The sequence below is a fragment of the Phoenix dactylifera genome, chromosome 6 (assembly GCF_051530095.1).
Source record: "Phoenix dactylifera cultivar Ajwa chromosome 6, Ajwa_hap1_PhDact_Kaust_v1.1, whole genome shotgun sequence".
Lineage (NCBI taxonomy): Eukaryota > Viridiplantae > Streptophyta > Magnoliopsida > Arecales > Arecaceae > Phoenix > Phoenix dactylifera.
In genome coordinates, this window is record NC_143195.1 from 5525862 (window position 1) to 5549452 (window position 23591).

General features: G+C 35.7%; 1 protein-coding gene and 1 non-coding gene across 3 annotated transcripts in view; one reads left to right on the forward strand and one right to left on the reverse strand.

Moving 5' to 3' along the window:
* The window catches only part of LOC103723600 (uncharacterized), a 40023-nt gene extending 32468 nt beyond the window's left edge, over positions 1–7555 (forward strand). For both annotated transcript variants that reach the window (XM_008814556.6, XM_008814558.6), the window contains exons 11-13: positions 4171–4492; positions 6403–6514; positions 6635–7555. In XM_008814556.6, coding sequence (XP_008812778.4) covers positions 4171–4492; positions 6403–6514; positions 6635–7030 — 830 coding nt within the window. In that variant the 3' untranslated portion in view covers positions 7031–7555. The remainder of the gene's footprint in view (positions 1–4170; positions 4493–6402; positions 6515–6634) is intronic.
* A 14042-nt stretch (positions 7556–21597) lies between these two features.
* LOC149753261 (small nucleolar RNA R71) lies at positions 21598–21703 on the reverse strand. The gene has a single exon (XR_016395824.1). It is a non-coding gene; the product is annotated as a small nucleolar RNA R71 (small nucleolar RNA).
* Between the last annotated feature and the right edge of the window lie 1888 nt (positions 21704–23591).

Genomic DNA, 23591 nt, shown 5'->3' on the forward strand with positions numbered 1-23591 from the left:
CCTATACTTTGCTTTCACATGAATAAATATATAAATATATCAATTGTATTAACTTATTTTATTTATTTTCTATTTTTGATAATCCAAATCCTCTCTAAACTTTTAGTGAATCTTCCGCTTTTCTGATTTCCTAATCTTTACCTCTTGCCCAGTCATTCCTGAATGCCAAACTTGTGGCTATGGGTTGTAGTACCTATACTCTAATTTAGCGAACACAATTGAGATGTTCTCCAAATAATGCTTTAGGGCCCGTTCTTTGGTGGGTAAATATAATGGGAAAGTTGGTCAACTTTTCTAATTGACCAATTTACCCATGGTCTCATGCTTCTCTTGGTAGGTAAGTTATTTTTCCATGGGTAGCGTTTACCAATGAAATAGTGAAAAATCTTACTCACCTAGGAGATGTGTAAGTCATTTTCCCATTAGCCAGAAAAATAACCTTTTTAATTTGTTCCTAGAATGCCTCTAATTCTATAATAATAATATAACAATAATATAATATACATTATATTATTAATAACAATATAATATAATGTTATTATATCATACTAAGTTATTATTATAATATAATATACTATATTAATATTCTAATATAATATAATATTATTTTAATCTAATATAATATATAACAATATTGTATATTATATTATAATATATATAATATAATATAGTATAATATAATATAATATAATACTTATATAATAAAGGGTATTATGGAAAATATAGATAGGTTTGAACAACTTACCCAAGAAAGTTGTAATACAAAAGAACATAGGTAAGATTCTGATGCCAGTTTTCAATGCATAAAAGGACATAGGTAAATTATTTTCTTATCTAAATGTTTTCTGGGAAACACTTACCCAGGAAAATATAGATTGCCGGGTAAGTTTTTTACCCACCAAAGAATGGGTCCTAAAAGAATTATTTGTCCGCATTTAATCAGTCAATGGGGTTACAACCATCCATCTGGTATCCAATTCCCTTTTCCTCATTGCTGATTCTTTTTATTTGTTCTAGATGTGAAATGAGAAATTACCATATTGGTGTTAAATTGTTTTGCAATTTTAAGCTCAGGTACATACGCTGTACTTAGGCTGTTAAGGCAGATACTGCCTGGACAGTTTGACAACCTTGGATATTAGATAGGTGATGATGAATGGTTTTGATCTCATCATATGTGATGTTTATGATTGGTACATATGGAAAGAGTATTTAATGGATGGGTCAATATTTTCAATCATGAAATATCAAGATGTAGGATTTCTTAGCATCAACCTTTTGTTTTAAAGTTCATCTGAATTATTTGGGACATGAATTGTGTGTCATTGATTTAAGAGAAAGGAGTGTCTGATGGATGGTTGTAGCCCATGATCTTTGTTGCATCAGATTTGTTTAAGCGCAAGGAACATTTGATGGATGTCCATATTCCCATTAATCCCTGCAAAATTTTGGTTTATTTTTTCCATATTAAAAATTTGGCATGTTTTGTACTCATTTACAATGGAAAAACTCTTGTTCGTTGTAAGATCACTGAAGGAAAGGTTGGTAATTCTTTTGACTGGGGAAGATGTATCCAATGGATATCTGCAATTCCATCAATCAATGAAATGTTTGAATTGGTCTTGCACCGAACTGGTCTTTCATCATCATTCTTTCTTTCTAGGAAACATAATTTAATAAATACACTTTTTTTATGTCTTCCTCTCTTCTAAGAAAGAATCAGTGGGGGTGTATTTACTTAAAGTAGTTTATTTTCAGGGGGCCTCATGCTATAGAGATGAATGTACATGAATAACATCATGTTGAAATAGTAAGGCTGAATTTTGTGTTTAGTTTATGTCAAGCTACAGAGTTCATTTTGTGATGTTAAACTTAAGTTTGGTGACACTGGGAAATGTTAGTCTTCACAGTTAATTTCACTAGATAAATATTCTTCCTATCTTTGCATCAAATGTACACATTCATTTATTTTAATGCTTAATCTATTTATTTGGTTCTCGTTTGAGTCATGTGAGTTATGGTTCTGTATCCCCTCATTCATCATGGCTGAATATATATGTAAATCGACACAAGATCAACACCATCCAAATTGTGTTGAATAAGCCCATGGTTTTCATTGTTGGGATTGATTGAGGATCATCAAAGATGACCTGGTTGCTCAGAATGCCAAGTGGAAAGAAACTTCATTTCTAGTTGAGTCCTATTCAATTTAAACATGTTTTATTAGTTGTTTTCTTTTCTGTTTCAGTTGGTCATGAGTCCTTACAGTACTATAATTGTAATTTAGAATTTTTCAAAGTTCAAGTCTAAGTTTGGAGTCTAACTGTGGTCCCCCTTAAATTAGTATAAACTATAGTCAAAAACATGTATCACCAACAACATTTCTGCTATAAATCAGGTGACAGAACAAAGCCATTTGGTAGCTTATAAAATGAGCTTGCCAATGCTTAAAGAATCACACAAATTTGGATATAAGAGATATGACCATTTTACCGAAGGACTGTTAGAACTGCCAATGATAATGGTTTTCTCGTTTTGCTTTTATGGATGACAATTTGGCTGATTTGTGACTTGTCTCTTAGTTTTCTTATTTTATCACCGGGATTCCTAGATTAATTGGAGCCCCTGGTCTATATTTATCACACTTAAATCTACCTTTTAACAAGCTAATGATTTTATTTTTTTTGAAAAAAAAGGTTAATGAAATTTCCTCACTTGTTTTGAACTTCTTAATGCTCCCTGTTTTCTGGTGGAGTGCTAACCCTTAACCAACCCTGCAGTGCCTATTTTGTAGAATCTTGAATTCTTGATGTTACCTTGGTGTTGATTCCAAGGAGGTAGGTGTGTGACCCCTTTGCAAACCATGCTGTTGGTGCAGTGAGCGAGGGATGGATAGCATGCTTGCTCATTAATCATCATCTCTTTTCCTTGTCCCGTGGTTTTGTATCTGTTTTATTGTACTAAGGATATAGAGAACTTTTGGATCTTACTCTGTAGTTTGAACTCGGGTTGTATCTTGTTTCATTTTCAAGCAAACCCTGCTTCTGCAAACCTCAGCATTGTCCACTTCTGCATGTCTTTATTCTGATCTCACATGACATCTCGCACCCAGACGGAGCAATGTTAGTATGCCCTGTATCGAGTTGCATGAACTTTAGAATGCCATTGGTATACCTTCTCACCTATTTGATTACGGATGAGCATTACTTCTAGCCAGTCTTTCAAAAAATAAATAAATACAAGCAATTAGTCGGTGCTTTTATTGTCAGTCATGTCAAATGGATTGCTTATTAACATGCTTTTGCTTGCACATATGAAGTCTCAACGGATGGACTTTTAGGCAGAAGCGAGATTCTTTATACATAGCAGGGTCTGACCCTTCTTTTTTTTTGCATGCTTGAGATGAGACTTTGATTTGTGTTCTTTAAATTTGAACTGACACACTCAGAATTAGCTTGGAATAAACTTCTCTTTCCTTTGTCTCTTGTTAATTAGTTGGGCTTTTCTTAAGCCTTATGATAGAAAAGCTTGTTTTGCACCTCTAGCCAATGTTTATTTCTATATTGCGATCTCTGTACCATGATAGAATGAAGTCTATTTATTTCACATTTTTGTATGCATATATGCCAACCTAACTTATTGGTAACTTAAAATAGATGTGACGTACTTGAAAATGGAAATTAGTACTTCTCTGATAATCTTATGTAGGTCTTTTTGAATATTCCCCCCCTTTCAGTATGGAAAAACTTTTGGCCATCACCATAACCAAACCAGGCATTTTCTCCATTGATTTAAGCCTCTTTGAAGTCTTTTACTATGGCCACTAGCCATGTTTGGTCTTCTTTGTAATGTGAGTTCAGCTTTCTTGTTTTCAACTTTTGACTCTACATGTATCGTTATTCTTTTCTATGTCTAAGCTTGCATCAGTGCAAGTGTCTGATTTATTAGCTGCTCCTGTCTGAACCTTTACGCAGCACATTCATCTCTTTGAAATCTTTGTCTTTAATGTTTTTTGAAATTGTTGATAATTTATATTCAAGCTTACTGGTGCTTGTTGTTTATGTACCTGAGATATGTGGATACCATGAATTGGAATCTTTTAAGGGAAATTTGTCAGAAATATATCATGACACTTACCATGGTTCTCTATTGCCTCATTTGCACTTCCAGGATTCATGGTTGTAAAAGATCTTGGTGTAGAGGTGGAAAATTTGTTTTCTGCTACAAATCCCAAGTCTCCCACAGTCTGGAGTGATAAAGCTTCTACAGATGAGTTTTCCCCTGTTGCATCTTCTTCTAATGCTAATAGCAAGAATGAGAAGCCTTTTAGTACTAGTGAACAGATTACTGAGAGTGGATCTGCCTACGACCATAGTGAAGAAGGATCAGCAAGAAGTCTTGGCAGTCCTGGAAGAAGTACTCTGGAAAGTCCATTTCGCTCTGCACAGTTTGATGTGCATGATATTTCTCCACGCACTAAAGAAAGTTACAGGTACAACACCCCCACCCTTCCCCAACCCCCCCCCCCCCCCCCCTCACGTGCGCTGTCTCTCTAGCAAATGCTTCTGGTTCCAGCCGGTGGATCCCAAACAGGCCCTTAAGCAAGGTATGAACCGGTCGGTTCAGCCTGTACCGAACTGATGTCGACGGGCACCGGTACGGTACAGCGTATAAAAACGGTTCCGATCCAAACTGTGTCGGAATCGATTGCTGCCGTACTTGGACCGGTGTGAACCGGCCCCGGTTCGCACCGGTCCAAGCCACTCTTTCCCCATGCGTGGGTGCGCGGGGAAGAGCGCCCGCACGCGGGGCAGCGCGCCCCGCGCGCGGAGAAGAGCGCCCACGTAGCTGGAGCCCGCGTGGGCCTCTTAATGCGCGCGGAGAAGAGCGTGGACGCGTTTTTTTTTGGGAAACGTGCGCGGACGCGCGAGCGGATAACGCGCACCCGCGCGCGATTCCCTGTGTAGGAACCGCGCCCGCACGCGATTCCCCAGTAGGGAACCGCGCCCGCACGCGATTCCCCAGTAGGGAATCGCACCCGAGCGCGGTTCCCCGCGTGGGGCACCATGCCCACGCAGGCTGACAGCCCTCATGGGGGCATTAAATGCCACAGAGTGGCATTAGACGCGTCTGCGCGCGCCTGTGCGCGGACGCATTTTTTTTTGTTTTGTTTTTTTTTTTTTGATGTCCGCGCGTGGCTCCAGTTCGGTACCGGTTCCAAGCCGGTATCGAACCGGAACCGTACCGGTGCCGGTGCTCACTAGTACGATCGGTCCGGCGAACCTTGCCCTTTAAGGGAAACATGCCATCCATGGTGTGTTTGATCAACGGATAATGAGATATCTGTTGTTCTGTTGCTTTAATGTATGATTTTGAAAGAAAATTTCTACTTTTTTCATAGATCTGCAATATTAATCATTTTTTATATGGCACATTTTTCCTAATATATTTGCTTATGAATTTGATTTATTCTTTTAAAACTTTTATGTTGGTGATAAATGTATTCACGATGTTGAGCATTACAGGAAATTATTGAAAACCACCCCTAAATATGTGCTACAAAACCTTGCTGTAATGTTCTAATTACTGCATCCTATCTTACCCTACAGTTCTACTGCTACAAACTATTTGATCTCTATGTGTATTCAATGAAGAGCAGAGAGGTGTTATCCTTCTTTGTGAAATACATGTTATGTTTTTTTTTGTTTATCGGGAGAATCAAGAGAAAAATGAATTTATATTTTCTTTATCAAAAAAAGGAGAACAAAATTTTGTGTTAAAAGTCTCTTCTGCATATTATTGCATGATTTCTGATGCTTTATTATGTATCAATCCTCTACTTTTTTTTAGTTTGCGACTCTCCAAACATATCTTGATGATCATAGTTCTGCAAATTCATAATAATTTTTTTCCTAAAGAATGGTGGCGGGTGCAGCAAAACACTTTTCTGTTTGGTTGCTGAAAATGTGAGAGGAGAAAATTGTGCGCCTATGAAAGAAAATTGTGAGATGAAAATAAGGTGAAAGTAAAGGGACCAGATTCTCTAGCTGGCCTAAAATTTTCTCAAGAAGATAGCGAATCAGGATAACTCCCTCATATACCAATCTCTTCGAATATGGTTCTTTCTCTCTGCAATTTTTTTCAATTCAACAAAACATGAAAAATTTCTCAATTTTCTTTACTTTTACATTCCTTTCTGTTCCTCAGTTGATCAACTTTTCCTTCCTTTCATTTTCTTAGCATTCAAATAGAACTTTATGTACAGGAAACCATATATCGAAGAAGTTTGTTGCTTTATTGACTGCTAGCTATTTATTCTCTTGAAACTATATGTGAGTATTTAAGTCTATTTATGTTACTTGATCATGATAATCTTACTTGCCAATGATACTTGGCATGCAGTGATCACGGTGGTGCTGAATCCTCTATATTTGGTGGTAACTTTGCTGATGAATCCTCCTGGAATTTTGATGATGCTGATTCAGTATCGGGTTCTAATGCAATACATATGAAGGTAAGAGTGTTCTTTCTCTCTCTTGGATAAGCAGTTATGTTTATATTTCCTATTGCATGAAGGGAAGTGCTTGTACATGATCATTGGACGAACCTTTATTTTGTTTGTTATCTCATGTAGGAGGCTGCTCATGAGAGGACCCCAGAGAACTCTTTCTTTGGCTTTGAAGAAAACTTTGGTCTAAATCCAATTAAAGTAGGCTCCCCAAGTGCTGCCAGTGTATTTGGGACAGAGAAGAAGAGTATATTCTTTGAGGATTCCGTTCCGAATTCTCCATTTTTCAACTCTGGTTCATCATTGAGGTTTAATGAAGGGAGAGAGGATGACTCCTTCAACCATTTTAACAAATTTGATTCCTTTAAGACGCATGACAGTGAGTTTTATCCTCCAAGTGGAAGCATTACAAAGTTTGACTCCATTAGCAGCAGCGGAGGTTTCGGTCACAGTCGAAAATTTGAATCATTTGACGATGCAGAAGACCCCTTTGGCTCAACTGGGCCTTTCAAATCTTCATGAATCCATTATCATATGTAATGTTTGGATAATTGGGGTGCTTTCTAGAAGATATTGCACAAAGGAGAAGTTTCTGCTTCGTGCCATGATGCAAAAATACTACTTTCCGGAGCCTTGATGTTCAATCCCCTGTGGCTATAAAAACCCTTTATGATATATTGGCTATATGTTGTGGACTACATTGTCTTGTATCAGCATGATTTTCTTTTTTGATAGTATAAAGTTGTTTATCTTGGGTTTGAGGATCTAACTTCTCTCCCTGCAAGCTACCTAGCGAACATTCTTTACATCATGTCATGTATAAACTATTGTGTGCGACTTGAGCATTGCAGAGTGCTTGTCTTTTTTCTTTTTTTCCCTTGAAGATAATTTTACGGCATGCAAGGGGCAGATTGAAGCATCAGAAATTCTGTTTATCATCCGTCTTGTGAGGACATGAAAAGACCATTTTGAACAGTACATTCTGAAACTAATATCCCTTGTATCTACGTTAGTGATTTTGTATATATTCATCAAGTATTATCTTCATTTGTCTTGCATATTTAGTTTTCTTATTCTTTAGTTACTGGGAATTGAAAATTTTCCTAGTCAAAATAAAGGGTCTAAGTATATATTTGGTAATTCTGTCACATCTCGAATCCAACACCCGGGTCCGGTACGCTGATAAGTGCTTAATAATTCATAATTTAGTTATCTTTCCATAGCACTTATCAATGTTTTTAAACTAATAAATACATATTTTACCAAAAAATTGAATAATCATTGAAATAAATTTGAAATTTTGGTTACGATCTTTCATGAAAACTACAAAAAAAAATAAGGGGGAGATTGTGTTGATTCGGTTTGGAAACCTGATGAAGTTAAGGTTAGAATTAAATAGATTTTGGTTCTGGCTCGATCAAAAGTTATAATTAAATTTGCTAAGGAAAACGTTTGATTAACCCTTTTTATTAAGTCATGGTCTTGTTTCTAGTCTTAACTGGTCGAGTTCGATCTGAAGCAGTTTAGCAATAATTAAATTTGGAAGACATTGGGCTCGAAAACAAGTTCAAGCAACTCAACGATCATGACCCACCGCAAATTCAAAGCTAATTTTCAACCAATTCATTACCTGCCTTCATATAAAATTTATAATAATAATAATAACTAAATATTCACGATTCACTGTTCATATGAATAGTGTCCAGTTAAAACACTGTTCATATGAACAGTGTTAAAAAAAACCAAAATGCCGAAAACACTGTTCATGTGAACAGTTGTTGCCCAGTAGATACAACCCAAGAGGGGGGGTGAATTGGGTCTTTTAAAACTTTTGTACTACTTCTAAAACTTTTCAATTAATTATGCTAAGTTGTATAGATGCACAGTGGAATTTAACTTAGCAACAGTTTGATTTATTGAATGAGACTTGATTAAGTAAATTAAATATGCTTGCAACTAAAGGATGCACGGATAAGAGTTAAGCAAGCAATTTATCTAAGTAAGTAGGTGAGCAAGTTAGACAATGACAAAAAGCATCACAAACACAACAAACATATAGTGGTTCGGTGCACCCTAGCACCTACATCCACTCCCCAAGACCTCTTGGAAATTTCACTATAATCCTCCAGATTACAGTCCGGTAGTTTTGCGAGTGCACTACCCAACTCGTTGTTTTACACCGGGCTAACAACGAACCCTACAATCCGGTAGTTTTTCGAGTGAACTACCCAACTCGTTGTTTTACCCCGGGCTAACAACGAACCCTACAATCCCCCAATTTTAACTTAGGCTTGGGACGCCTATCCCTTGTTCCAAGTCCCTTGACTGAAACAAGCTCAATATTCAAACGTTTTACAAAAGATTTGAAAGCTCTTAAGAAGCAAATATAACAATGAGAAACAATAAAATCGGAAGAACCCTTTTTGCCGTTGGAAGCGTGGATGATGGTGGTTCTTCTGATGTGGTTCTTCTGATGTGGATCACGTTGGCTTGAATGCGAGCTTTGATTGCCAAGTGGGAGTGAGTAGATGAGCTCGAAATCAGATGAGAAAGCTTGAATGCACTTGATTTCTTCTCTTGAAAGCTCTAACTCCCTTGAACCTCTTTTTCTTTCTTCTCTCTTGAATGATCTCGTGTTGGGTTGGTGAGAAGTTGTTGAGAAGCACTTAAGAGGTCCCTTTTATAGCCCAAAAAGCAAATATAGCCGTTAGACACAAAGATATGACCGTTTGAAATTCAAATCTACCTGAAAAAGTTGTCAGTCGCGTCCCAGGCGCTCCGGGGACGTCTCCGCGCTTTACGGGGACGTCTCCGCTTGTTTGCGCTTTTTGCATGGGGACGACTCCGCTGCTTCGGGGACGACTCCGCGCTCCGGGGATGTCTCCGCGCTTTACGGGGACGTCTCCGCTTGTTTGCGCTTTTTGCATGGGGACGACTCCGCTGCTTCGGGGACGACTCCGCCGTTATATCTCCGAAAAATAAGTCTTCTGGAATTCTCTGAGAGAGTCGACTCCGCTTTTTCAGGGGACGTCTCCGGACGTGCCAGTTCTTCCTGTTTGTGCCAGAGACGTCTCTGAGACAACCCGGAGACGTCTCGGCTGTCCCTGATCTGTTTTCTTCAGCTCAAAAATTCTTCAATAAATTCTTGAAAAATATGGGAACTTGCCTAGACATTTCTTAACAATACTCTTAATTAACCAACTAAAATCCTCAAATAACTTGTTAAGATAAAGGGAATTATGCTCTAGTGTTTTGTATTCATCAAAATCCATTAGAGGGTCAACAATCTCCCCCTTTTTGATGATGACAAAACTTGGAGTATGTGCAATATAAAATATATTGTGTTCTAGGACTAATGCATAGCTAAGTTGCATGAATTAGAAAACATATATATTTAAAACATACTTCATGATAATGCTTTCGATTTAACCAGCTTAACACAATCAACATATTTCAATTAACACAATCAACATATTTCAATTTAAGCTGATTTGTATTCAATTCAAAACATACAGCATTATGAGCATATACTTAGATATTTCTCCCCCTTTTTGACAACATCAAAAAGGTTGCAAGATAATGAAACATTAAGCACAAAGATAAGAATACTCAAATATTTCTTTTTCTTTTTGTACTCTGATTTGCATGTCAAATTATTGCAAGAATATGAATCATATAACTCAAGACAATAATATTAGAAAAAGATTAATGAGCATAGATCAGAGCCAATTATAATGAGAACACATCGAATGTGGTTCCAAAGATAGTTTTCAAATCAAGTGTAGGTGGAATCTTTCTCAAGTTAATTCAAGAAGTACCAAGAATGATATTCAAGGAAAGCACGAATGGAAATTTAACTTTTCTTCAATAATAAGTATGAAAGCTTGTTCATTTAAGATCTTTTGCCCAATATATTAAGTATTTTAGCAACATGAGAGCAATTGAACTAATTTTCAGAATATAAGAACAAAAATATTGTGGCATACATATCAAAATATGAATTCATGAAATTTATGATATATCTTAGAGCATTCATAAATTGCAAGGCTTTGAAAGTTCTTTTAGAGTTCTTTTAAAGGCTTTCTTTTATTTCTTAAAAGATAAGCACAATTTGATATATAAGAATATCAATTGGCACTAAATTGAAGTTCTAAAGAGCAAGCCAATTAGGACTCATTAGTGAATTCCAAAATAGATTTTCTGAGAGACACTCAAGAAAATTCAACACATTATTCTTCCCCTATTTCATTGAACTAGAGGCTCTTAAGATCAACTGTTTGAATTGTAATTTGGTTCATGATTGATGCATAAGATATACTAACCAAATAACAAGCCTCAAGGTGTATCATAAAGATTTTCAGATTTAAATTTCAAATGATACATATTGGAGAGTATTAGGATCACTTCTCATTTAGTATTCTTTCTCTCTCCTTTAGTTATAGATTTATGCGATTAAGTTCCATAAGATCTCTCCTTCTGAAATTTTCTTTCTCCCCCTCAATTGATCATTCCATTTAAGAGTTTAGAATTTGAAGATAATGTTCAATAAAATTGTCAATCTCAAAAATATATTTTCTATAAGTTTCAGCTTATTTTCATAAGACTCAAGGTTTGAGATAAGACAACCTTTATAGAACTCATCTCAAGGTATAAACTTATTATATAATTAAAGCAAGTCTTGCAATATAAGGAGGTTCATCAAAATCAATCCATAAAAATCAAGGTATGCTTCAAATTAAAGTAACTTTAGGATAGGATACTGAATATCTAAAGCTCCCCCTCAAAAGATGCATTCTTCTTTAATCATTCTTTTCTATTGTTGAATTTCAGATTTTAATGATAAACGTGAATAAAACTGAAATTCTATGATATCGAGAATGTAGAGTAATCTAGCATTATTCAAAATTTGTAGCAATTACTCTTTCTAATCCTTCAAGAACAAGTTATGCTTTCTCTTAATCTTAGAGAAAATGTATAGAAATATTAATTAGAAAATGATTCATTTGAAGCTCAGTTTCTTTCAAAAGCATTTACATTTTCTTTCTTTTAAGAATCATTTGAGTGAGCTGAAATATTTCTAGCTTTAAGATCATTCACTCTATATATAAATTCTGATGGAAGTCTTTAAGAATGTAGGAGAGAAAAACATATAGATGATCATTGAGGTATATATATTTATAGAACTCAATTTCTTAATCATAGTTTTTCAGCAATGTATACATGAAACACAATAAATTTTTTTAATATCTAAATAAAATCATATATTTAGAAACATTTGTTCGCAATCAAGATCGTTGAAAAATACATCACTTAAACCAGTTTTAGTACATTTTAAAGATAAGAAATGATATGTTTCGGATGCGTATCGGAGCAATCAACCAAGGCATCAAAATTAATTCTGTTTTTCTTATGTTAAAGTTTTCATTTAGAAGTCATATTGAGTTATTCTCCTAAATGACACGATCATTGAAGCATATGACTAAGGTTACAAAGATGTAACGATATAAGCATTTTTAAGTTAAGTTTAAGCTTTTATACAAAATCAGATTCTGAATTTTCATAAGAATTTCCAAGAAGGATCTCAAAATTATAATTTGAGACATGTATCTTCTACATTGTAGTTCATCTTAAATTACCAAGATTGAAAACACATATTTCAATAACATTAGATCACTTTCAGAGTCTTTGTATTTAATATTGAGTTTCGATACAAAATGGAGGATATTTTAACAAGTATTAGGATATTATATATCAAAGTTAGGCAAGTTGAGAGATAGATCAAGATCAATTCATTTTGCCTAAATAGAGATATCTTTCTCTTCTTCTTTTTACAGATTTATTCAACTTTCAGATTTTAAAGATGATTGTGACCGATAAATCTGAAATTTCTTTTCAATAATATCAAAAAAAAAAATTTATGCAGTATTTCAAACATTCAATCAAATTATCCAACCATGAAGCATTACAAAATATTGAGAACCCATAATTCAAAACATCATGCCACATGCATAATATATTATGTGTTAAGTCATGCATTAAAATATTAAGAAAAAGAATGTCAAGGATCAAAATCAATTCTTTTCAAATAAACTCCCCCTATATAATTTTGCACTGATTCATCCTTAAAGTGTGTTTTCAAGTGATTAAAAATTTGACTTGATTCTTCTTATATACTTTCATTTACTTTGTCTTTCATTTTTAACTTTCTTATGCTCTATACTCTATTTGCTCCCTATCCGGTGGAGTTGGGAAGGGGCACGAGGTACTACCACTAGCCTCCCTCTTGTGCCGTCCCTAATATGCCCTACACCGAATAGTTGGGTCAAATAGTGCCGGGTACTACCACTAGCCTCCCCATTGGCACCATCCCTATGATGAGCAATATAGAAATGTTAAAATGTTTACTTCAAACTCTTCCTGTTTAGGTGTAATTAATTACGAATTTTATCCCTTCCAAAAGAATGCTCACACAAGTCTCACAAATGTGCCGAATATATTATGCTTGTTTTGCTTTTCCTTAAGATTGGAGTAATTGCCTTTACTTAGATTTTACTTCTCTTGAATAATATCCATTTTCTTTTCTTTATCTCTCTCTCTTTTTGTTATTCTCAAGTAATTTGCATGAAAGAGCAGAATAAGGAAATAATCTTATGTATCATATAGATGTATATCATGCAAACAACATTTTCATTGTGCTCAAGGATTCATAACTTCTCACAAGTTATTTTAAATCAAAATTTTAAGCATTTACTTGTGTATTTCATGGTTATGATATAGGCAATGAAATATTTTAGTTTGAGCAAACCATGAAACAATTGTCTAAAAGCATAAGTCAATTAATGCATATATAGACATGATGTCTAGAAATTAATATTTAAAGATTTTAATCATGCCACAATAAGATTTAAGTTATTGACTTTGCTTAGCTAATTTATGAGAGAGGTATCTAAAATTACCGATTCATTCTGCATTCTTCAAGTCAAATACCTACTAGATTTCTTATGTATGAACTTTTGGCTGAAGAAGGTCCTCTCTCTTGTTTGCATGTAAATGTTTATTATGTCTTATGTGGAGGTGTCCTTCAAGTTGAAATCTCTCATTTTCTTACTCAAGGATCCTGCATTATTAACAAATTCCTTTTCTTTCTTGAAAGAAAGTCTTTAGTTTCTTTAAGATACAAACCATTCATCCAACATATTTTTAACTAGATGACTCAATATAAGATATGACAATAGTTGAATATTGAGTCACTTTACTCAAGAGATTGCCTAAATATAAGCAAGCACATATCACTTGAACTAAAGAGATAGTTTCATTAACCAAGATGGTTCAAGGACAAGCACGTGAAGCAATAGGAAGATTTATCAAGGTCAAATCAATTTCTTATTTTCAAAATCGATTTAGTTTAGATTTTATTTGCTTAAGATAATTATCAATAAGACACGCTAGCTAAGTTTTAATCAACTTATCTTAAACAGTTGTTTCTATCAAAATTCAGATTATGATTTATTTGTTATCAATAAAATATGATTCATTAAAGTTAGATTGAAGTCTTGCACAAGGTCACATAATGAGCATACAATCTGGTCTACTAGCTGTATGATAAAATAATTATTCTATCATGCTTCAATATAGCTTTAAAATAATAGATCTACTTTGCTCATCCTTTTCAAATTCTACAAGATGGGGTCATAGACATACCTTCTTTATGCCAATCTTCTATAAGAGTTTTCTTGTGGACTAACTTTGGTCAATGGAGATCCCCTTTCTTGTTTGTCTTAATTTGGAGTTTGAGAGAAGATGTTAATTCATTCATCATACATATTTCAAACTCACCTTACATGAGCTAAGTAAAATCTTCATATAACTCTTCATTAGTAGAACCAAAAATGATGTCATCAATGCATACTTTGAGCAAATAAGATATCACAAATTCTTCTTTTTGATGTATAGATTTATCATTATTACTTTCTATCAAAAAGGTTACTTAAGCTTTTATATCATGCTTTTGATGCTTGTTCCAAATTATATATTGCTTTAACATATTTGTAATGAGTGTTTTCAAATATGGTGGTTATTTAACATAGATCTCCTTTTTAATGAAATAACCACATTGGAGTGCATTCTACACATTCATTTGACAGAATATAAGGCTCATGAAGCAAGCAAATGATAATGGTGATCTTTACTTCTAATCATGCAAGGATTTCATCAAGATTTAATTCATCTTTTCTTGATTGAATCTTTTAGTAGTCACCAATTTTTCTTCATTAAGTGCATTTCTGAAAACTCAATTTGGTTCTAATTATTAACAAGTTTTTCGATTTTATCGGCAAGATTTCAAATTCTCTCTCTTTTAAAAAATGATTTAGTTGAACTTGACCAATTATAATCTTGCTCATTCTTCTTAAGGTGTTTTAGTTTTAGATTGTTATATGCAAGCAAAAAGATTAACATATACACATATAATCTGATTTTAGTGACTTGATGAAAGATCATTAGTCTCATAAAGAATAAAATGAATTGATATTTCTACAACTAGGATCTTTTCATTGAATATTCTATATGCATTGCTTGATGAATGATATCCAAAGATAGAAGTATCTTTATCAGATTTGGCATTATTTTCAAAAGAACATATCAAGCATAACGTGTATGACTGAAAAATATGAAAGATATGCAATGGTTCATTTTCCATTTTTCAGAAGATCAAAAGGAGTTTTCATAAAAAAATAGATCTAATAGAAATCATATGTATGACAAGCAGTGATGATAGCTTTTAAAAATTATTTAAGTAGATGACTATCATACACAATTGTCTTTTTCATTTCTTCAAGAATTCTATTAACCCTATTTTACTTAAGGTGTCCTTGGTGCTGAAATAATTAATTTCTGAATAAACTTTATCAGGATTTTGGTTTTCAACACTGTGCCATGACTCTTTATCTTTACGGTTTGGAAACTTTTTTATTTGAAACACTTTTACAAGATTTAGCAAATACAGAGAATACTTCAATTTTATTTGCCAAGAACAAATCCAATGTAAGCTTTTGAAAAACTTAGTGATGGAAACAACATCCTTAGATTTAGAAATTGATTCTTGTTTGTTTCCTTAGTTAACATGCATAGCAAACTTTGACCTTTCAGAAGATAATCTAAGTAAGCCAATGGCAAGATCTTTTGAGATTAAGTACATACTAGCATGAGTTGATTTTATAGGCCAAAGATGGTTTTAATCTTGGTATTCATAGTGCATATATTCAAAAGCATACCAAGTACACATTATTATGTCTATGATAAAAAAAAATGCCATGGATAAAAATTCTCAATCGAGCATATAGAGAATTCATAGAGTTATTCTTAATAAATTGATTAATCATTTAGCAACTTATCCAACAATAGGTAAAGTATAACATAGAAAGATGGAGTGATTTGGATATATTTTCTTTTCATACCAAAAATATCACTTATATCACAAAAATGATTAATACTTGCAAGTTATGTTTTAATCAACTAATAAAGTAATTTCAATATGAGAGGATGCAATAATAACTTATATCATTATTTCTTTCACTTAACTCATTCTTCTTAATTACATTTTAAATTCAATTCCTTAGCACATGTCTAGAGCACCCATTGTTTAGATAACATCTTTCATTAAAACCTTGGATAGCTAGACATACTTGCTGAAAAATAATCATATTTTCAACTTAGGAACCCAAGCTCTTTTGGGTCCTTGTAGGTTAGCTATAATTGTTCCTTTTGTAACCCATGTTTTCTTAATGGCTATTTTGTCCATGAATTTACAGATTTTAGGATTACAAGGGATGTATAATTTAACAAACTTAGATCGAATATGAGTAGTAGATAAACTTTCAGTTTTCTGTTTTTGCTTTTTAGGTTCATCAAATTTGTAATGTATAGATTTAGGAACAACAGACGAGATTTTACTTAGCTATTGTTTATTAGTATTATAAGAATCTGTTTTAGAATAATTAAAAACTGTTTTAACAAACATATTCTTAAAAGATTTTTGGGTGTACCAAGGTTGATATCCTACTCCAACTTTATCAAATTCAGCTCTTTGATTATTTATCATTAGGTTCAATTTTTCAGAGCTGAAGGTAAATCTTTCAACAATAGGTTTTAATTTGTCAACTTCTTTAGTTAATCTTCTGTTATCTTCTAAAAGTAATTCATTGTTTTTCTTAAGTTTATCATGACTTTCAGTGAGAAGTTGATCTCTTTGATTTAGTTCTTGATTCTCTTTAATTAAGATTTCAGTTTTACTAGTTAGTTTCAGTTTTTCATCTATTAGAATTTGATTTTCATTCTTCAAGTTCTTGTTCTTACAAATAAGTTCCTTATATTCTAAATACAAATCAGAAAAAGCGTCATGGAGTTCATCAAATGTAAAATTGCTTTCAGTTTCAGCATGAACCTCTTGTGCCACGAAGCATGGATTTGCAATATGATACTGCTCTTCTTCTACACATGATGTTTCAGATTTGTTAGTGCATTCATATTTGTCTTCAAGCATATTCCATATTTCTTTAGCAGTCATGCAAGAAGATATGCAATTAAACTCATTCCTATCTAATGCACAATATAATAGGTTCATGGCTTTTGAGTTTTGTTGTACCATTTTCTCATTATGACTAGTGTTTGTGTGTGTTCCATTGACTATAATTCTCCATAAATTATAATCAAGTGATTGTATGAAAATGCGCATGCGTGCTTTCCAATGTGTATAGTTTATGCCATTAAATAGTGGAGGTGTATCAATTAATTGTCCTTCTCCTAGAAAACTATCTATTTGAGTTGTCATGATCTTTGGCTCTTGATCGTGAGATCAATAATTAATCTTAGAGCACCTGCTCTGATACCACTTGTTGCCCAGTAGATACAACCCAAGAGGGGGGGGTGAATTGGGTCTTTTAAAACTTTTGTACTACTTCTAAAACTTTTCAATTAATTATGCTAAGTTGTATAGATGCACAGTGGAATTTAAACTTAGCAACAGTTTGATTTATTGAATGAGACTTGATTAAGTAAATTAAATATGCTTGCAACTAAAGGATGCACGGATAAGAGTTAAGCAAGCAATTTATCTAAGTAAGTAGGTGAGCAAGTTAGACAATGACAAAAAGCATCACAAACACAACAAACATATAGTGGTTCGGTGCACCCCAGCACCTACATCCACTCCCCAAGACCTCTTGGGAATTTCACTATAATCCTCCAGATTACAGTCTGATAGTTTTGCGAGTGCACTACCCAACTCGTTGTTTTACACCGGGCTAACAACGAACCCTACAATCCGGTAGTTTTTCGAGTGAACTACCCAACTCGTTGTTTTACCCCGGGCTAACAACGAACCCTACAATCCGGTAGTTTTTCGAGTGAACTACCCAACTCGTTGTTTTACCCCGGGCTAACAACGAACCCTACAATCCCCCAATTTTAACTTAGGCTTGGGACGCCTATCCCTTGTTCCAAGTCCCTTGACTGAAACAAGCTCAATATTCAAACGTTTTACAAAAGATTTGAAAGCTCTTAAGAAGCAAATATAACAATGAGAAACAATAAAATCGGAAGAACCCTTTTTGCCGTTGGAAGCGTGGATGATGGTGGTTCTTCTGATGTGGATCACGTTGGCTTGAATGCGAGCTTTGATTGCCAAGTGGGAGTGAGTAGATGAGCTCGAAATCAGATGGGAAAGCTTGAATGCACTTGATTTCTCCTCTTGAAAGCTCTAACTCCCTTGAACCTCTTTTTCTTTCTTCTCTCTTGAATGATCTCGTGTTGGGTTGGTGAGAAGTTGTTGAGAAGCACTTAAGAGGTCCCTTTTATAGCCCAAAAAGCAAATATAGCCGTTAGACACAAAGATATGACCGTTTGAAATTCAAATCTACCTGAAAAAGTTGTCAGTCGCGTCCCAGGCGCTCCGGGGACGTCTCCGCGCTTTACGGGGACGTCTCCGCTTGTTTGCGCTTTTTGCATGGGGACGACTCCGCTGCTTCGGGGACGACTCCGCGCTCCGGGGACGTCTCCGTGCTTTACGGGGACGTCTCCGCTTGTTTGCGCTTTTTGCATGGGGACGACTCCGCTGCTTCGGGGACGACTCCGCCGTTATATCTCCGAAAAATAAGTCTTCTGGAATTCTCTGAGAGAGTCGACTCCGCTTTTTCAGGGGACGTCTCCGGACGTGCCAGTTCTTCCTGTTTGTGCCAGGGACGTCTCTGAGACAACCCGGAGACATCTCGGCTGTCCCTGATCTGTTTTCTTCAGCTCAAAAATTCTTCAATAAATTCTTGAAAAATATGAGAACTTGCCTAGACATTTCTTAACAATACTCTTAATTAACCAACTAAAATCCTCAAATAACTTGTTAAGATAAAGGGAATTATGCTCTAGTGTTTTGTATTCATCAAAATCCATTAGAGGGTCAACAACAGTGTTAGAGAAAAAAATAAATAATACATAATAAATAAATAAATAAATAATAAAAAATAAAAAAATTGGGAATCCACTGTTTATCTTCTTCCTCCTGCAGTCGGCCACCTCTCTCCGCCATCACCGACCAGATCCCGCGGCGTCTTCTCCTCCAAGATCAGCGACCCAGCCGCGTCGAAATCCCAGCATCGTCGCCCCGTCTTCCGCCCGTGGCGCATCCGGAGCGACCAGATCCTCCGCCACTTCATCAGTCGGCACCTCTCTCCGCCATCACCGACCAGATCCCGCGGCCCCTCTTCCTCCTCTCTCGCGATCTGCATCCCGGCACCACGCCCCGAAATCAGCCGCCGTGATCCCTTCTTCCCTCTCTCCGCGTGCGCCGGACGGCTATAAAAGGAGGGGGCTGAGGCGTTCGGTGAAGGAGGGAGGGGGGAGAGCTCGGTTCTAGAACAGAGCTTGCTCTGTTTCGGTGAAGAGAGAAATAAAAAAAAGAAGGAAAAGAGAATAAAAAACCAAGAGAGGGTTTGAGGCGGATGGCAAAGAAGTTCTTCAGCATACCAATGGAGATGACAAGCACCATGAGCAGCTAAGCCTCGGTTTAGGGGTTTGATGAAGCCATAGAGGAGTATTCGTTTCATTTTTATTGATTTGAGTTTGTATTGTAAGATGGTTGCATGATGAAGAATTTATCAATTGATCTTATGATTTATCCAATTTATGTGAATCATTTATCTTGCATAAAATATTTTACATAGATTGATCTATTTCATCGAATCCAACACCTGTGGTTTGGAGGAGATATTCATGTGACATCGATTTCATGTTTAATGATTTAATGATCAGATGCATCATGCTAGGTTAGACAGGTCATGCTTATCGTTAGAGTAGATGGTTTGTGCTAGACTTAGATGATTCATACTGCGAATTAATCATAATTTTTAATGATTGCTTTTGCTTGTAGTCGGAAGCAATCAAGTCTAACATACAACTCAATCATTGAAAGCGTCACGGATATAAATCTATCGGTGGAATCTAGCCCTAAAACACCTCTCTCCATAGATAATTCATACTACTACACCCATATTAATTCTTAGTTTTTATCATTTACTCTAGCTTATCCCCTTTGAAGTAATTATTTAATTAGAAAAAATAACTTGTCTCCAATCCCTGTGGACCGACACCCGTAATCACTATCCTACAGGATACGTGCTATTGCGTGGTTTATTTTTGAAATTGAAATAACCGATCAATTTTTGGCGTCGTTGCCGGGGATTGCTAGCATAGTTGTTTTTCTTTTCATTTAAAAAAAAAACCTTTCAAATATATATATATCTAAAATAAAATAAAAATATTTTCTATTTTTGTTATTTTTCTTTTTTTTCTTTCTATCTCACTAATTTTTAATTTTTCTTTTTATACTATTTGATCAGGAATCGAAAAAAATCTGGGATGATCAAAAGGAGAACTGCTGAAAAAGGAATGCTGTGGAGGTTTGCTGAAAAAGGAATGCTGTGGAGGTTTGCTAAAAAAAAAAAAATTAAATTGCTGGGGAAATCCCCTTTGGTAACCTCTAAACCTTTCTTGTTTAAATTGATTATTAGCTTAACATTTTGTGGTGATTGTTTAATTTTAATTTCAGCAAAATTGTGAATGCATGCCTGATACACATACACAAATTATTCCGCACATAGTAAGGGCAATCACCCCAACAAGATAAGAGCCGGATTTTATCACCGGACTCTTGCCCAACTTAGGTGAACTCAATCTCACATAGTGTCACTTTAATTAAAATCAATTAGACATTGGCTCCTAGGGACATTCGAGCTTAATAGGACAAAGATCACCGAAAGTTGCACCAATTTCGCTCTGTGGCTTAGTTGATGTCTAGGCAAGCTTTGTCCCTATAAGGGAGACAGTTCATCTGTTCGAGGCAAGTGGGTTTTAAGTGGGACCTTTGCGGACGCATCGTGACCCCTCCACTTACCTGGGAGCTTACCTGGTCAACTCGGTTCATTAGACCGGATTGGAGGCTTAGGTGCCCTCTTCAAACCAGTTAGGAGCTGTCTAGTGATTTTAGGATAAATACAAGGATTGATGTGTTTATCTTTTATTGCATGCTTGACTGATCAAGTACTAGTGTATGCAAGGGAGTCGTTCTAGAGTACGTGACCTATTACCTTTTGACCCTGAAATAGAACGGACCCTTAGAAATATTCGAGCTAAGATCAGAACAATAGAATCATCCCCACCTCCTGAGATGGCTGAAGAACAACCCAAACTCCTGAGGGAGTACTGTACTCCCACCATTTACACTTTCCCATCTTGCATTCGATTACCTGAAGTAGCAGCTGTACAATATGAAATAAAATCTAGTGTGATCCAAATGCTCCCATCTTTTTATGGGCTCACCAATGAAGACCCATATAAACACCTAGATGAATTCCTTGAGATTTGCACCATTGTCAAGATTCAGAACTTTACTGATGATGCTCTAAAACTTAGATTATTCCCCTTCTCCCTTAAAGATAGAGCCAAACAATGGCTGAATTCTTTAGAAGCCAACTCGATTCGTTCTTGGGATCAAATGCAACAAGAATTCTTAAAAAAATACTTTTCCATTGGAAGAACGAACCAGTTTAGACGTGCCATCACAAGCTTCTCCCAAACTGAGGGAGAAGAATTTCATGAAATTTGGGAGAGATTTCGGGACCTAATCCGTAAATGCCCACATCATCAAATACCTAAATGGCAGCTAGTGCAATGTTTCTATGACGGATTGACTGAACAAAACCGTCAGATGATTGATGCCGCATGCGGGGGGACATTCATGCTTCAAAATGAGCATGAAGCATGGCAATTATTTGAAAATCTTAATGAAAACTCCCTCCACCATGCTTCTTGTTCTCGTCAAGCACCCATGAGTTCTCAAAGAAAAGGGACCATTTGTGAAATAAGTCATTCTATGGACCTGTCTAGCAAGGTAGATGCATTGTCCCATAAGATTGATCAACTGATGATAGGTGGATATTACATGAACTCTTTCCAAGCACAAGTGTGTACTATCTGTTCTAGCCCATCCCACCCTATTCATGAGTGCCCTTCAGCGCCCCAATTTCCCGAACTCATGCAAGAACACATCAATGTTGCTCAAACACAGCCTAGACCGGGTAATGACCCATTTTCCAATACATATAACCCGGGATGGCGAAATCATCCAAACTTTTCTTGGAAGCAGCAAGCTTCGAACATAGCCCAACCCTATTCCCAAAATTTTCAAAATTCTCAGAATTTTCAAACCCAACAAAATATTCATCCCTACCGTCCCTCGACTCAATTTCAACACACTCCTCCTCCACCCCAAAGAAACACAGCCTTTGAGGAGAAAGTGTTGAACGCCCTTCAAGGTTTGGAAACCATTAACAATTGGTGCACTCTCACACGCAATCCATCGTCAAGCTAGAATCCCAAATGGGGCAACTAGCTAATGCACTGAACAAGCGAGAGGAAGGAAAGCTTCCAAGCCAACCACTAAGTAATCCTAGGGGACAATACATGGCTCAAGAAAATCAATTAAATGCAATTCATCATGAACAAGCCAATGCTTTGACTACCCTAAAGAGAGGACGTGTAGTAGACAATAAGATTGGGGAGGACAACAATAAGGAAGGTGAAGAAGAGGATAAAAATGTGTCAAATGAAAATCTAAAACCTTCTTCTTCTTCTTCAGCTAGTCCACCTTCTGCCAAAACTCATATCCCAAAGGCCCCATTTCCTGAAGCTCTTAATTCACCCTCTCCCTTTGGCAAAAAAGGAACTTCACTAGAGGAAATGATGGAGGTTTTCAAACAAGTGAAAATCAACCTTCCGCTTCTTGATGCTATTAGACAAGTTCCCTCCTATGCCAAATTTCTCAAAGACCTTTGTACACAAAAGCGAAAATCTAGGACACATGTGCCTAAAAAGGTCTTCCTAACTGAGCAAGTGAGTTCTATTCTCCAACACAACACCCCTCCGAAATTCAAAGATCCTGGTGCTCCCACCATCTCCTGTGTCTTAGGAAATAATTTCATTGATCGAGCACTCCTAGATCTAGGGGCAAGTGTCAACCTTTTACCTTATTCAGTTTATGAGAAACTTGGGTTAGGTGAGTTAAAACCAACCTCGGTATCCCTTCAATTGGCTGATCGATCTGTAAAAACACCACGTGGGATAATTGAAGATGTTCTTGTCAAGGTAGACAAATTCTATTTTCCAGTAGATTTCATCGTCCTTGATATGGAACATGAACCTAATCCTAAGAAACAAATCCCCGTGATCCTTGGGCGCCCCTTTTTAGCAACAGCTAATGCATGCATCAATTGTAGAACAGGAGTAATGAACATATCATTTGGGAACATGAAGGTAAAATTAAATGTGTTCAATGCGGACGACCAACCCACGGAGAAAGTTGAGTGTTTTATGATAGACAAAATAGATGAACTCATAGAAGGAGATGCAAAAACTACCTCACTGTGTCTGGCTGAAGACAATAAACTTAGCGCTTGTTGGGAGGCAACCCAATTCTTTTAGTTTTCTTTAACATTGAGGACAATGTTAGGTTTAGGTTTGGGGATATTTTTTAAGTATT